This window comes from Otolemur garnettii, unplaced genomic scaffold, assembly GCF_000181295.1.
Source record: "Otolemur garnettii isolate 467f Iridium unplaced genomic scaffold, OtoGar3 scaffold00292, whole genome shotgun sequence".
Classification (NCBI taxonomy): Eukaryota; Metazoa; Chordata; class Mammalia; order Primates; family Galagidae; genus Otolemur; species Otolemur garnettii.
In genome coordinates this window covers 271,261-283,821 of record NW_003852687.1, presented here as the reverse complement: position 1 = coordinate 283,821, position 12,561 = coordinate 271,261, and the positions used below count along the sequence as shown (strand labels likewise).

Below are 12,561 nucleotides of genomic sequence, written 5' to 3'. Positions count from 1 at the left end.
ACCCTAGACCACTGCCTGTCCCCCGATCAGAATGCATCTGGGGGTCAGGGAGTCGCTCTGGAAGGGGACTTCCTATAAGTCCAAGGGTCCCTCTAAATCTGGGTCATGTGTCAACCTAAAGTCCATGAGAGGTCCTGACCCAAGCTCACAGGGAGATCAGGGTAATTTTGGAGGCAGGGAGGGGTGGGAAGAGAGCACAGGCAGCTGCAGTTCCTCAGCTCTCATGAAGAATATCTTGAGACATCTGGACCTCCAAAACTGACCACTCAACACACCCTGCTGGACCTGTGCTTCAAGTCCTTCCTCCGGCTCCACAAAATAAATTCTGAAACTGGATTGATTAGATGAGCAGAAGGCCTCTGGTTTTGCCTCTCTGCTGCCTTGTTTCACCCTTCAGAACTAACCTTTTCCTATATGCCATATCTGGGGTCTGTGTGGGGAAGACACTGTGGGTGGCAAGTCGGAGGCCAGAGGATGAGGGGAGGCATGGAGGTTTTGGGTCAGGGTGGTGGTGTCAGAGGTAGGGAGGATTGAGGGGTCTCCAAAGTACATACAGTCCTTGAATTGGGATGGTTCAATTTAAAATTCTTTACTTAGAAACGACAGGTATGCAGCACACTCATGATTTACAATGGGGCCACATTTGTTTATGCAACCTCTTCACGGTGGATTAACAGAGAGAAAGAAAGGAGGCCAGGATGCTCCACAGCACTGGGTCTCAGCGACCAGGAGACAAACTTGGCATTTTAGAGATGGAGATCCTATCAAGGAGTGGGTTTGGAGCCTGCGACTTAATTTCTGCCATTTCTGAACCTTCGTTTGTCCATAGAACTTTTCTTTTTCCAGAGTATCTACCGGGGCTAGCATTTCGACGACGGTAGGTTGGGGAAAGTGTCTATAGGGAGAAAAGGAATTTTCGTTCGTTTGTGTGTTCGTTATTATTTAAAAGACATTAAAATAAGAACATAAAACAGTGGTTGCAGCGCTAGCCACATACACCGAAACTGGAGGGTTCGAGCCTGGCCCGGGCCTGCTAAAACAACGATAACTGCCACAAAAAAATAGCCGGGTGTTATGGTGGGCGCCTGCAGTCCCAGCTACTTGGGAGGCTGAGGCAAGAGAATCGCTTAAACCCAAGAGTTTGAGGTTTCTGTGAGCTGTGACTCCTCTCTACCCAGGGTGACACAGTGAGACTCTGTCTCAAAATAAATAAATAAATAAACATAAAAATTAAACCTTTTATAATCCTAGTGCTGTAACACCAAAGAAATGCATTGAAGGAAACCTATTCTCTCTCTCTCTCTCTCCTCCACCCCTGCAGTTTTTATTATCTTGATTATTAACAGCGGGTGTTCTCATGCAGCTTTTCTTAATCATTGTAATGAAAATTGTGATTCTTGTCTCCCCGTGTGGGGAAGAATCGGGTGGAGGGTTTGGCGACTCTCTTCGGACCGCCGCCCGGAGGGGGTCAGGGTGGAAGTTTGGGGACACCCTGCGGTCGGCGGCCCGGGAGGACCATCTCCGGGCGGTGCCTCCGGAACGCGCTGTGCGCGGAACCCACAGACGACAACGCGCGCGAGCCGGAGGGCAGACGCTGGCGCGCCGGACGCGGGGAAGCCCGGAGCCGGGGTCCGGAAGTAAGGGTTGCCTGTGGCCGCCCCGGGAGTCAGAGTCCGAGCAGAAGCCCTGGTGGGGCTGCGGGTGAGCGGCGGGCGGAGGGCGTCTCGCTGGGCGGCTCCGAGAAGCGACAGGAGCGGGCCTTTTCGGGCGTGTTTCCTGAATGCTGGCCAGGCGCGGGCTTGAGAGGGGGTCCTGGGCTCGACATTTCCGTCGCTTCTTCCTTAGCGGGGGTGACCCTCTCCCCGGGCTCGCTGTGGGATTCAGGGAGGGGGCGGTGGGCCAGCTCTTAGCGCGGCGCCTGGAGCCGCGCTTAATGCTGTTCTTCAGCGAACCCTCCCACAGGTCTCTGAGGTGAGGTGAGGTCTGTTGTCTGAATCTCTTAGGGAAACTGAGGCTCAGGGATGCCGTGCAGCGGCGGGGGCCCAGGTCGGTGCCCAGGCAGGTTCCATTGCGAGGCAGGTTCCACTCGCTGTCTCCTGGGCCTCGGCGCGGTCTTGAGGGCACCTGGGTTCTCTGACCTGTCACCCAGAGACGAGGGAGGATACTTGATAGACAAATTCAAATTAGCTAAAATCCAATGGCAGTAATTTCTAGCAGAGGTGAAAGGGAAGATGGTCTACCCTTGCCCTTTTATCCCACTTGTCTTCGGGAAGAGGACACGAGAGGCCACCCTAACTTGGGCTTGATGGCTGGTGAGCAGCGGAGCACTTTGCCAAGGTCTCCTGACACTAATCTGAATTGTCCTGAGCAGGCGTCTTCAAACTACGGCCCGCGGGCCACATGCAGCCGCCTAGGACATTTATCCGGCCCGCCGAGTGTTTTTCCGCCACTGTCTATCCTGCTTAGCAGCCAACTCATTTCCGGGCACGCAGTCCAGCCCTCCACTCTGAGGGACAGTGAACTGCGTTTAAAAAGTTTGAGGACCCCTGGTCCTGAGCATCAGTTTGTTTATGCTTTTAAAATATTAAAATGCCTGCCTTACAGGGTTGTTGACAAAATTAAATAGTGTTTATAGCTATGGCATGCCTAGCACAGAGGATGAGATTTAGAACTGGTCTTGGGGGCCATGCATGGCGGCTCACACCTAGCACTGTAGTTGGCCAAGGTGGGAGGATTGCTTGAGCTCAGGACTTAAAGACCAGCCTAAGCAAAGCAAGACCCAGTCTCTACTAAAAATAGAAAAATTAGCTAGGCAAGATGACAGGGGCCTGTAGTCCCAGCTACTCTGCAGTCTGCGGCAGGAGGATCAATCACTTGAGCCCAGGAGTTAGAAGTTGCTGTGAGCTAGGCTGAGGCCATGGCCCTCTAGCATGAGTGACAGAAGGAGACTCGGTCGGTCTCACAAAAGAAAAGAACTAGTCTTTTGTTTTCCTTTTTTCCTGGTTCTGTAGGCATTTGGTAAAGCGACTAAGGTGGAGTTTTGTTGGACTCTTAATGATATCCAGACCACCACCAGGCCTCCACTCCCTAGGCAGATCCACTGGTTCATAAGACACAGACCTAAAGGAAATTTCCATGTTTATTGTGTCTTTAAGGCACACATACCTTTGATAGTATTGCTGGTGAAGAGTTGACAGGGTGCTGACAGACCAACCTCTGTTCCCTTTTTAATTCACTTTCAGTCCTCCTAGCTACAGTCCCAATTTGGGGTGCTTGCTGTCAACAATTAGCAATTGCTAAGCACTTGCTAATCTCCCTTTTTAAATTAGGAGGAAAACTTCAGATGCAGATCTTGTGGGGTGAGGCAACAAACTTCAAGCTGATACAGTGGGGGGTTTTATAAAGAACCTTTCTCTGGCCATTTTTACATATGTAAGCTTCTTTAAAAAGCAAGAACTTAAAGTGAATAATAATGTTGGTAAGGCAAAGTATGAAGATGGAGTATAAATAATAATGTTGGTAAGGCGAAAGTATGACCGTGATGTGTCAGTGAAGCTTACAAAGCATGTTTTTCAGGTTTTGTCCTCAAAGGCTTCTATTTTGAAGTGGGAGGTGTGCTTTAATGGAATAATAGGGAGGCCCCAAGATTAGTCACAGAAAACTAATGACAGTTAAGATTGCAGAAAGTTTCAGCAGATGGAACCTGGTCCATCCTAGGGTTTTCAGCCCCCACTTGGCAAACTTGGTGGGTGACCTTTGGAAAATCACTTTCTCTGAGCTTTAGTTTATTCTCCTGTTTGAAATGGTTGTACCAAGTGGCTACCAAACTCTTTTTCCCCAGTATTCCATTATGATTCCATACCCTTGAAGGAAGCAATGTTTTTTCTTCAGTTAAAATAGTGGTATTCAGAACATTACAAAGTACTTGGGCAGTACTAAAGTATTAAGTGTTGAACTACAACTTTCGTGTATTTAGAGCTAAACCTGTTGGAGACAGGTGTGTATCACACGTGAATAACAACTGCATAGTCTGACCGGTGACAGGCAGTCTGAAATGGGGACAGGTGTGCCTTTGTGTAAACTGCCCCATTTGGTCCCTCTCCTTAGGTAAATGGGATGATCCCCTTTAAGATGCTAAGGCAATGATTTGGCGCCTGTGGCTCAAGTGGCTAAGGCGCCAGCCACATACACCTAAGCTGGCAGGTTCGAATCCAGCCCGGGCCCGCCAAAAACAATGACAGCTGCAACCAAAAAATAGCCAGGCACCTGTAGTCCCAGCTACTTGGGAGGCTGAGGCAGGAGACTCACTTGAGCCCAGGACTTGGAGGTTACTGTGAGCAGTGATGCCATAGCACTCTACCCAGGGTGCCAGCTTGAGGCTGTCTCAAAAAAAAAAAAAAAACGATGCTAAGGCAAAATATTCCTCTCTGAAGGTACTTGTCGATCTGTTATTTATCAGAAAACTTAGATCTTAGGTGTGGAGAGGAATAATGGAGATATGAAATTTCCAGAAACTTTGACACCATAGAAAAAAAGAACATTGAAGAGAAGTGTTTATGGTACTCTAACAGATTTGAAGTCAGTTTTTAAATTTTAGAGATCTGGAAACATTTTTATTCTTCGCTTTACAGGTGCCATGACTCTGTATTATATATTCAGTCCATATTTTCTCACCACCTGCTTACCATTAGAGTGAACAAAGCAAAACACCCGTTTTCCTGGAGCTTGCTTAGGTTCTGGGAGCTGTAAGATAAGAACCGAGAAAGTAGATGGAGGCTGTAGCACGCACAGTAGTAGGTGCTACAGGGAAGCAAAGCAGGGCTGCTGTTCCAGTCACTGAAGGATGCTCATAGAGGCCAGACAGGATCCCAGTCAAAGTGTAAATTCTAGGACAAATAGGCCCAAGTTCAGATCCATGCCTGCTGCTCAGGCTCTGGACTCTGTGACCCTGCTCTTCCCACTGTAGGCCAGTACAATGGCAGGATTGCCTGGGGCCTGGCATGTCCTCACTGTGGTGTGACTGCTGGTCACTCCATGACTCAAACAGGAAAACTCTTAGGAAACATGTCAGAACAAAAATTTGTTCCTACTTTGGAAGGGTTGGGAAAACTTGAAAGCTTTCATGGAACAGTCCTCCCCCTGCTGCCAGAGTGTGAGAACAGGAGTTCCTGTGTCTCTTTTAAACCTCATTTCTGGGTCTCTGACTTTGGTAGAACCAAAATTTCCCCAGAATGGAGAACAGAGGCCAGGTCTCAACAGCTTTGGTTGTTCATTTATTAAGCAAAGAGTTAGTGCTTGCTGGGTGCCAGAGATAGAACAGTGACATGATCACAGGGGGAGATAGACTAACAATACCAGGTGCAGTCTTCACGAAGAAGTGCAGGAGGTCAGAGCAAGCAGACCAGTGGGGTAAAGTGGCCCAAGCAGAGGCCCACAGGCAGGAGCAGCCATGACACCAAGAGGGAGGGCCTGGGGGCACAGGGCAGGGCAGCAGGAGAGGCTTCAGGCCTGTCATAGGCCGGTGAGCTCATCTGCAGGAGCCAGCACCATCAGTCCAGATGACCTCGCCTCTTTGTCTCTGGGATGATTGTGTATTTAAAGTTGTTCTGGGTTTTGTTTTGAGATTTGGGGGGGGGGGGGTCTCACTGTGTTGCCCAGGCTGGCCTCGAGCAACTCTTGCCCCAGCCTCCCAAATAGCTTGGATTACAGATGTATGCCAGCACACCCAGTCCAACTGTGCATTTAGGGGGGAATAGCCAAGTATTATTTTGGAGGAAAAAAGCAAATTATTCTATTCAGAGCAGCTTTCTTATAAAGATGACTGATTTCATTGTGGTCCTGTGGTCTCTTTACAGCAAAGGGACAGGGTTGACAGCTTATAATTACTGGCTACTTTGTGGCACCAAACATGAGAAAATCTGAGGAAACATTTTAGGACAAATTTTTTTCCTACCTTGGAAGGAATGGGAAACTGGGAAGCTCTCACAGAGCAATGCCCTTTGGCTGCCAGGTTTCCATCTGGCACTTTACTAGAGTGGGAGGAAAGGAGTCCCTGGGTCTCCTTTAAACCTGAGCCGTTGGTCTGCTTCTGCACACTGTGCAGAGTTAACAGAAGCTGCTTCCGTGCCATCCTCTCTGAATGATGCCCTTTCCAGCCCTCTTTTATTTTTCAGGTTTTATTTTTTTTCCTTTATTTTATTTTATTTACTTATTTATTTATTTATTTTGAGACAGAGTCCTACTATGTTACCCTCAGTAGAATGCTGCGGCGTCACAGTTCACAGCAACCTCTAACTCTTGGGCTTAAGCGATTCTCTCACCTCAGCCTCCCAAGTACCTAGGACTACAGGTGCCCACCACAACGCCCAGCTATTTTTTGTTGTAGTTGCCATTATTGTTTAGCTGGCCTGGGCCAGGTTTGAACCTGCCAGCTCTGGTGTATGTGGGCAGCGCCCTAACTGCTGAGCTACTGGCGCTGAGCCTAATTTTTCCTTATTTTTAAACCCATCGTCTTAGTTGTTTTTCTTTCTTTCTTGTTTGTTTGTTTGTTTATTTGTTTGAGACAGTCTCACTATGTCGCCCTCGGTATAGTGCCATGGCAGTCACAGCTACCTCAAACTCTTGGCTTAAGCAATTCTCTTGCCTCAGCCTCCTGAGTAGCAGGGACTACAGGTGCCCGTCACAATGCCTGGCTATTTTTTGTTGCGTTTGTCATTGTTGTGTAGCTGGAGCCCAGGCCGGACTCCAGCCCACCTGCCTCTGTGTATGTGGCTGGAGCTGTAACCACTGTGCTACGGGCGCAGAGCCGTCTTAGTTCTTTTTCATTAGTCAGCAGTGCCCACAGCCCTAAGTGTAAAAGATGCACAGGGAATGTGCTGAGCAGGAGGCCCCAGCCCTGACTTCTAGGCCTGACACTGCCAACCCCCAGGGGACTGCTCTGACTCTTTTGCTCCCCTGACAAGTCTGCTGTTTGTAAACGAGTGTGTGCAGATGCAGGCACGAGAGATCACATGTGGCAGTGCTCTGTACACACCATTACGTGTCTGACTCTCTTGACATGATTTATCACAGTGATCTTATTCAAGTTAGTACTTACTGAGCAGACACATTCCTTTCCCTTTTTTTGCAGACAGTTTTACTTTGCCACCCTTGGTAGAGTGCTATGGCATCATAGCTTACAGCAAACTCTTGGGCTCAAGTGATTCTCTTGCCTCAGCCTCCCAGGTAGCTGGGACTACAGGCGCTTGCCACAATACCCGGCTATTTTTAGAGATGGGGTCTTGCTCTGGCTCTGGCTGGTCTTGAACCTGTGAGCTCAGGCAATCCACCCACCTCGGCCTCCCAGAGTGCTAGGATTACAGGCCTGAACCTGCTGAGTGCTCCTTGGTGTGTAAATGCCATACTTCTATGAAACCAGTTCCCTGGTGAGGGACACTCACTAGTTTCTGATCTTTTATCATGAGTGATAATTGTTAGGGTGGAGTGCTAGTACATGTAGGTTTTGAGTAAGATTTCCTCAGATAAAGATTAGTATATAAAAGTATAAATTTATTTAATCTTCAAAGGAGAGAGGGGATGAGAAAGTGGGGAAAGAGAGGAAGAAAAGAGAGCAAGGACAGACAGGCAGCATCTCAAGGAAGGAGATGGGAGAGGCCTGACCAGAGGCCGAGGGGTTTCTGTGTGGACAAAGAGAAAAGAAACTAATGATTATACCCAAATTAACAGAGCAGTGAAGGCTGCATCCACTCTTTGTTCTTAGCTGCTGACACAGAAGTGGCAGATGAATTTATCACTGCTGTGGTCCGGAGGCCTGTAATTTGCACCCCCTGCTGTTGCTCCAGAATCTCTAAGTTTGTAAAACAGATTCTCAGTTTTAAGGGCGGTGCCTGTGGCTCAAAGGAGCAGGGTGCTGGTCCCATATGCCAGAGGTAGTGAGTTCAAACCCAACTCTGGCCTAAAAGAAAAAAAAGCAGTTTTAAAAGAAAAAAGAAAAAGATTTACATTCCTTTCTGTCTCTTTAACTCTCTTCAGATGTTGTGAAAGCAGGATCCCCACAGGGTGCCTGTCAGAAAAAAAGAGATTTTACCCCTTACTAAAAAGCTGTGAGTTAGTGATTTTTCTGTTATTTTGTAAGACCAACTGTCCTTTCGGTAATACTACAGAGAATTCCCTGGGGGTGTGTTTAGTCACAGGCTCTATTGTGTCTGGCCTGAGGGCACTCCAGTGCTGCCCTGTCCAGTGACTCTGTGTCCACCTGGACAGTCTCACCAGAGCCTGCCGCCCAGCTCAGTGGTGGCTTCTCCTGTAACCTCATCCTTCCTGAGTCAGCATGTCACTGCCTGATCCCCTCCGTAAACCCCTGTGGATTGCTTCCTTAGACTCCGATGGAGCTCACCCTATGTGGTCACTCCCACCTACCCACCTTCCTCACCCATCCTGGAGTTGAGTCAGTGTAATCTAGGCCCCTCAACCCCACCCACTCCCTCTTCCTCCCACTCACCTGGCCTCTTCTATCCAAATCCAGCTCTTCCCCCAGCCCATGGGGCCCATCCCCACACCACCTGTCACTGGACAGATACCCCATGCTTCCTCCTCCACCTACAGAAGTGTGACCCTGTTGGCCACCTGCACTTATTGGACACCCCCGCACCCCTGCCAGGCGCTTGGCTGACCAGCTGCCTCACCCACCCAGGGCCATCATTCCAGCAGTTCCCTCCCCTCTCACCTACATCTTTTCCTTCTCTGCTGGACCAGTCCCATCAGCATAGATGGTGCTGGCATATCTTTCAGCCTAAGAGGAAAAAACGCTCTGTCCTTCCAGGCTTGCTTAAGCTCTCCCATGCAGCCTTCACCACTGTCACTCACCAAACAGCCCCCCAGTGACTATGAAGTTGCCAGACCCCATGGTGGGTGCTCAGCTACCACCTCACCCAGCCGGTCAGTAGCCTTTGACACAGCCATGGCAGCCCTGCTGTGCTCTTTCCCTGCCAGGCTGCACTCTTGCCCTGTGCTCTGACTCCCCCTGCTGGTGGCTCATCTCCTGACGCCCAGGCTGTCTAACACAACACACACTGCTCCTCCACCTCTACCGGAGCTGCCATTTCCTTCCTTTCATCCCTACCCTGTCAGCCTCGGAGTCATTCTTCACTTGCCTGAGTTTCCCTCATCCCGGGCCTGCCTAAATTCTGACTACCTCCCCCCAAGCAGAGCCCAGTCGCTCTCCTGTGTGGTAGCCAGAGATGTCCCCTTAGCACTTGAAGTCAGATCATCCCGTTCCTGTGTGGACTCTGCTTCCTCCCTGGGGCCAGTCCAAGACTCAGAGGCCCCGTGTTCTATGCCCCCTCCAGCTCCTCACTGTCCCTCTGACCTGCCCAGCCGTCTCCCCAAGCCCTCACCTCCCTCATCCTCTGCCTGCACTCTCCTCCCAGTTGTCACCAGCCCCACCCTGCCCCTCTCCCCTTTCCACATGGCAACTCCCAGCACCACTGTAGGTTCTTGGAGGTTGAGACCTGGTGCTCAGTCCTTTATTCCCTGCTGGGCCAAGTGTATGTAGGTGCTCAGTAAATAACTGGAGGAATGGGATTGGTGCCCAGCAGTGGAATCACAGGGAGTGTGTGCTTGAAATTCTCGTAGGCGTCTTCAGATGGCCCACACAGAAGCTGCCCCAGTGTAACTTTCCCACAGCCTCATCCGCCTTGGGCTCAGACTCTGGTCTCTGCTCATCGTGCTTGTCATCTGAGTGTCAGTGGACATCACTTCATAGCACACAGTCTTGTGTAAACAACTCCTAAAAGTAAGAACACAGCAATCCAACTGAGAAAAGTGGGTAAAAAACAGGAATGGATAGGATAGTTCACAGGAAAGGAAACCAATGCTTTTAAACATCTTCAGGTGCTCATGAGTTTTGAGACACAGGGTTTGGTTTTTTTTCTTCATATACTGAGATTATTTCAGCAGTTCACATTTTTTCTTATTATTTTTCTGGTTTCATGTTTTTACTTAAATCTTTGCTAGACCTGGAATCTGTTTTAGTGGGTTATGAATAGGAATCTGACTTCGCCCCCCCCCCCCGAAGGTTGTCCAGTGTCTCAATAGAGGTATACAATTATACTCTTTTTGAAGAGTATAATGCTATGCTTATAAACACCAGTGCTGGATTTATGATCAGAAAGATAGGAAGCGTTCCTGTTGTTTTCTTTTACTCAGCCAGCAGGTATTGAATGTATGTTGGACGGGGAAGCTGTTACAGGAAGCCTCCTATGTCCTATTGGAGGGTGAGGCAGTCACTGATGGTGGCATGAGGTGCAGTGGGTTGGAACAGAGATCCAGGATGAGAGCTGTGGGCAGAGGAGAGGCTGACGCATCCTGCCAGTGATGTTGGGAGACCTCTTTAAAGGAGAGTCAGCAGTTGAGCGGTCCTGTGGGCAGTCCAGCTGTATCCTCTAGGCCTGGGGAAACATCCTAGGCAAGGGAATGTGGGCACCAAGGCTTGAAATGTATTTTTTCTTACATGATTGTGTCCAATTTAATTTGGCCAGAGCATGGCCTGCAAAGTGAGAGGTGGAGTGGAGAAGGCAGGACAGTGGATGTGAAGGACTTCTTGACCAAAACTGACGGCTGGGCCCACCAGCCCAGGGAGGGGAACCAGGTGTCCACCTGCCCCAGCCGGCACTCCAGGCACATAGGTCCCAGTGTGTTCCAGTAGATCTCAGGCACTTCAGTGGACCTGGGCAGTTGTTTATATATCAGATGTCTTCAGGTTTCCCTAATTTTTCTTATCCTTGCCTCAAGTTTATCTCGTTTTATTTGCTAAAGTGAATTTCCTTGGTGGTGGTTTAGGTTCTTTGGAAGCTCATTGTTACTTTCTGAGTGTCTGTCTTCTCTTTAGGAGTCAGCATTGACCCCAGTGTTGGGCTACATAAGAGCAGTTCTGAACTTTTCATTACTGTCATCCTAAAGCTGGAGCCTAAGGGCTGAAGGAAGATGAAGACTGTGCTCATGGTTGCAGAAAAGCCATCCTTGGCGCAGTCCATTGCCAAAATCCTCTCTCGAGGTAGGAGAGCCCCACCCTGAGCTTTCTTTATTGTTCACACCTCACAGGACACTTCTTCCCAAGTGTTACTCCACTCTGGCTGGGGTAAAGGGTTCAGGTTAGCAGGTATAAATGAAGCACCTCACCGTTAGTCACCATGAGATGCATTTGCTTCCATACCTGGCATGAGCCACACAGGGCTCCCAAAAGGATCCAGGCCCAAATCAGTGAAATAGAAGGTACAATCTTCATCAGAAGGCTGTGCCAGTCAAGCGTGTTGGTCACAAGCAACAGAAACCAACCCTGAAGAGAAGCAGACACAGCCAGGACCCCTGCCTACCGCTGCCTTCTGGACCTGGCATCACTTAAGAGCAGCCCACAGGCTGAGCCTCCAGGGAGCTTGCAAGGGAACGTCTGCCCTTCAGCTCCTATTCTGGCCACTGGGGTTGTTGGTGGGGCACTGTTTCCCTTCCTAGCTTTCAGTTTCCTCCATATAGGAAGGGTATTTGTGTGCTGGGTACCTAGAAATGTCAGGAAATGGTAGGCATCCACTTAACCTTCCCTTGGTCCAGCAGCTGGGGGAGCAAGAGCCCCTGCTAGAGCTGTGAAGCCATGATCACACGGTAGAGGAGGCCTGAGAGAGGTGCACAGCCCCCAGAGGCTGAGAAAGTGTGGCTGTGGGCCATCCGTGGAGGATGAGAAGAGTAGGTGGGATTTGATCATTTAGGAGGCCTCTGGTAACTTCTGCATAAAGTTTGAATGAAACTAGAAAGAAATTGAGTTGAGTAAAAACAAAAATGCAGAGAAAGAGCCTGAGGGCATCTGGCCCAAGTTCCCAGGACCTGGGCTCCACATTGCGAGCACACTGTGCTGGGTTGTTGGCAGATGCTTCTTCCCCTACACACACCTAAAATTCTCAGTACCTGATTACCCACAGCAGTCCAAGGAATGTCCTCACTGACCACTGTGGGGAAGAAGGACTCAGGCTCTCCGGAAAGCAGCATCAGGGTTGGGGTCTCCATGGCATCTGCAGCTTGCTGGAACAGCCGTCACCATGTCCTTCCCCTCCCCAGGAAACATGTCCTCACACAAGGGACTGAACGGGGCCTGCTCAGTCCACGAGTACACAGGAACTTTCGCTGGCCAGCCTGTGCGCTTCAAGATGACATCTGTCTGTGGTCACGTGATGACCCTGGATTTCCTGGGTGAGCCCCCCTATCCTGCTGTGGGAGCCCTGTGTGGTACTGCCCAGGGTCCAGTTGGAGCCAGGGACACCAGTGTACAGAAAACTTTGTCCAGAATCCATGAGTCATTAGGCCAGCTAATCATGGAGTGGTAACCCAAGATGCTTGGGTGAGGTGTCAAGAACCAGGCTTTGGGCTTGGCGCTTGCGGCTCAAGCGGCTAGGGTGCCAGCCACATACACCTAAGGTGGCGGGTTCGAATCCCCAGCCCCCGGGCCCGCCAAACAACAATGATGGCTGCAACCAAAAAATGGCCAGGCGCTGTGGCAGGCGCCTGTGGTCCCAG

At 49.8% G+C, this 12,561-nt stretch overlaps 1 protein-coding gene across 2 annotated transcripts in view; it reads left to right on the top strand.

Annotated features, from left to right (window-relative positions):
* Nucleotides 1-1,639: 1,639 nt before the first annotated feature.
* TOP3B (DNA topoisomerase III beta) overlaps nucleotides 1,640-12,561 on the top strand; it is a 28,303-nt gene continuing 17,381 nt past the window's right edge. The window contains exons 1-3 of one of the 2 annotated variants that reach the window (XM_003803282.3): nucleotides 1,640-1,701; nucleotides 10,889-11,053; nucleotides 12,106-12,237. In XM_003803282.3, coding sequence (XP_003803330.1) covers nucleotides 10,984-11,053; nucleotides 12,106-12,237 — 202 coding nt within the window. In that variant the 5' untranslated portion in view covers nucleotides 1,640-1,701; nucleotides 10,889-10,983. Of the gene's footprint in view, nucleotides 1,702-10,408; nucleotides 11,054-12,105; nucleotides 12,238-12,561 lie in introns of those variants that run through there. The other variant, XM_023508928.1, reaches the window with a different exon arrangement.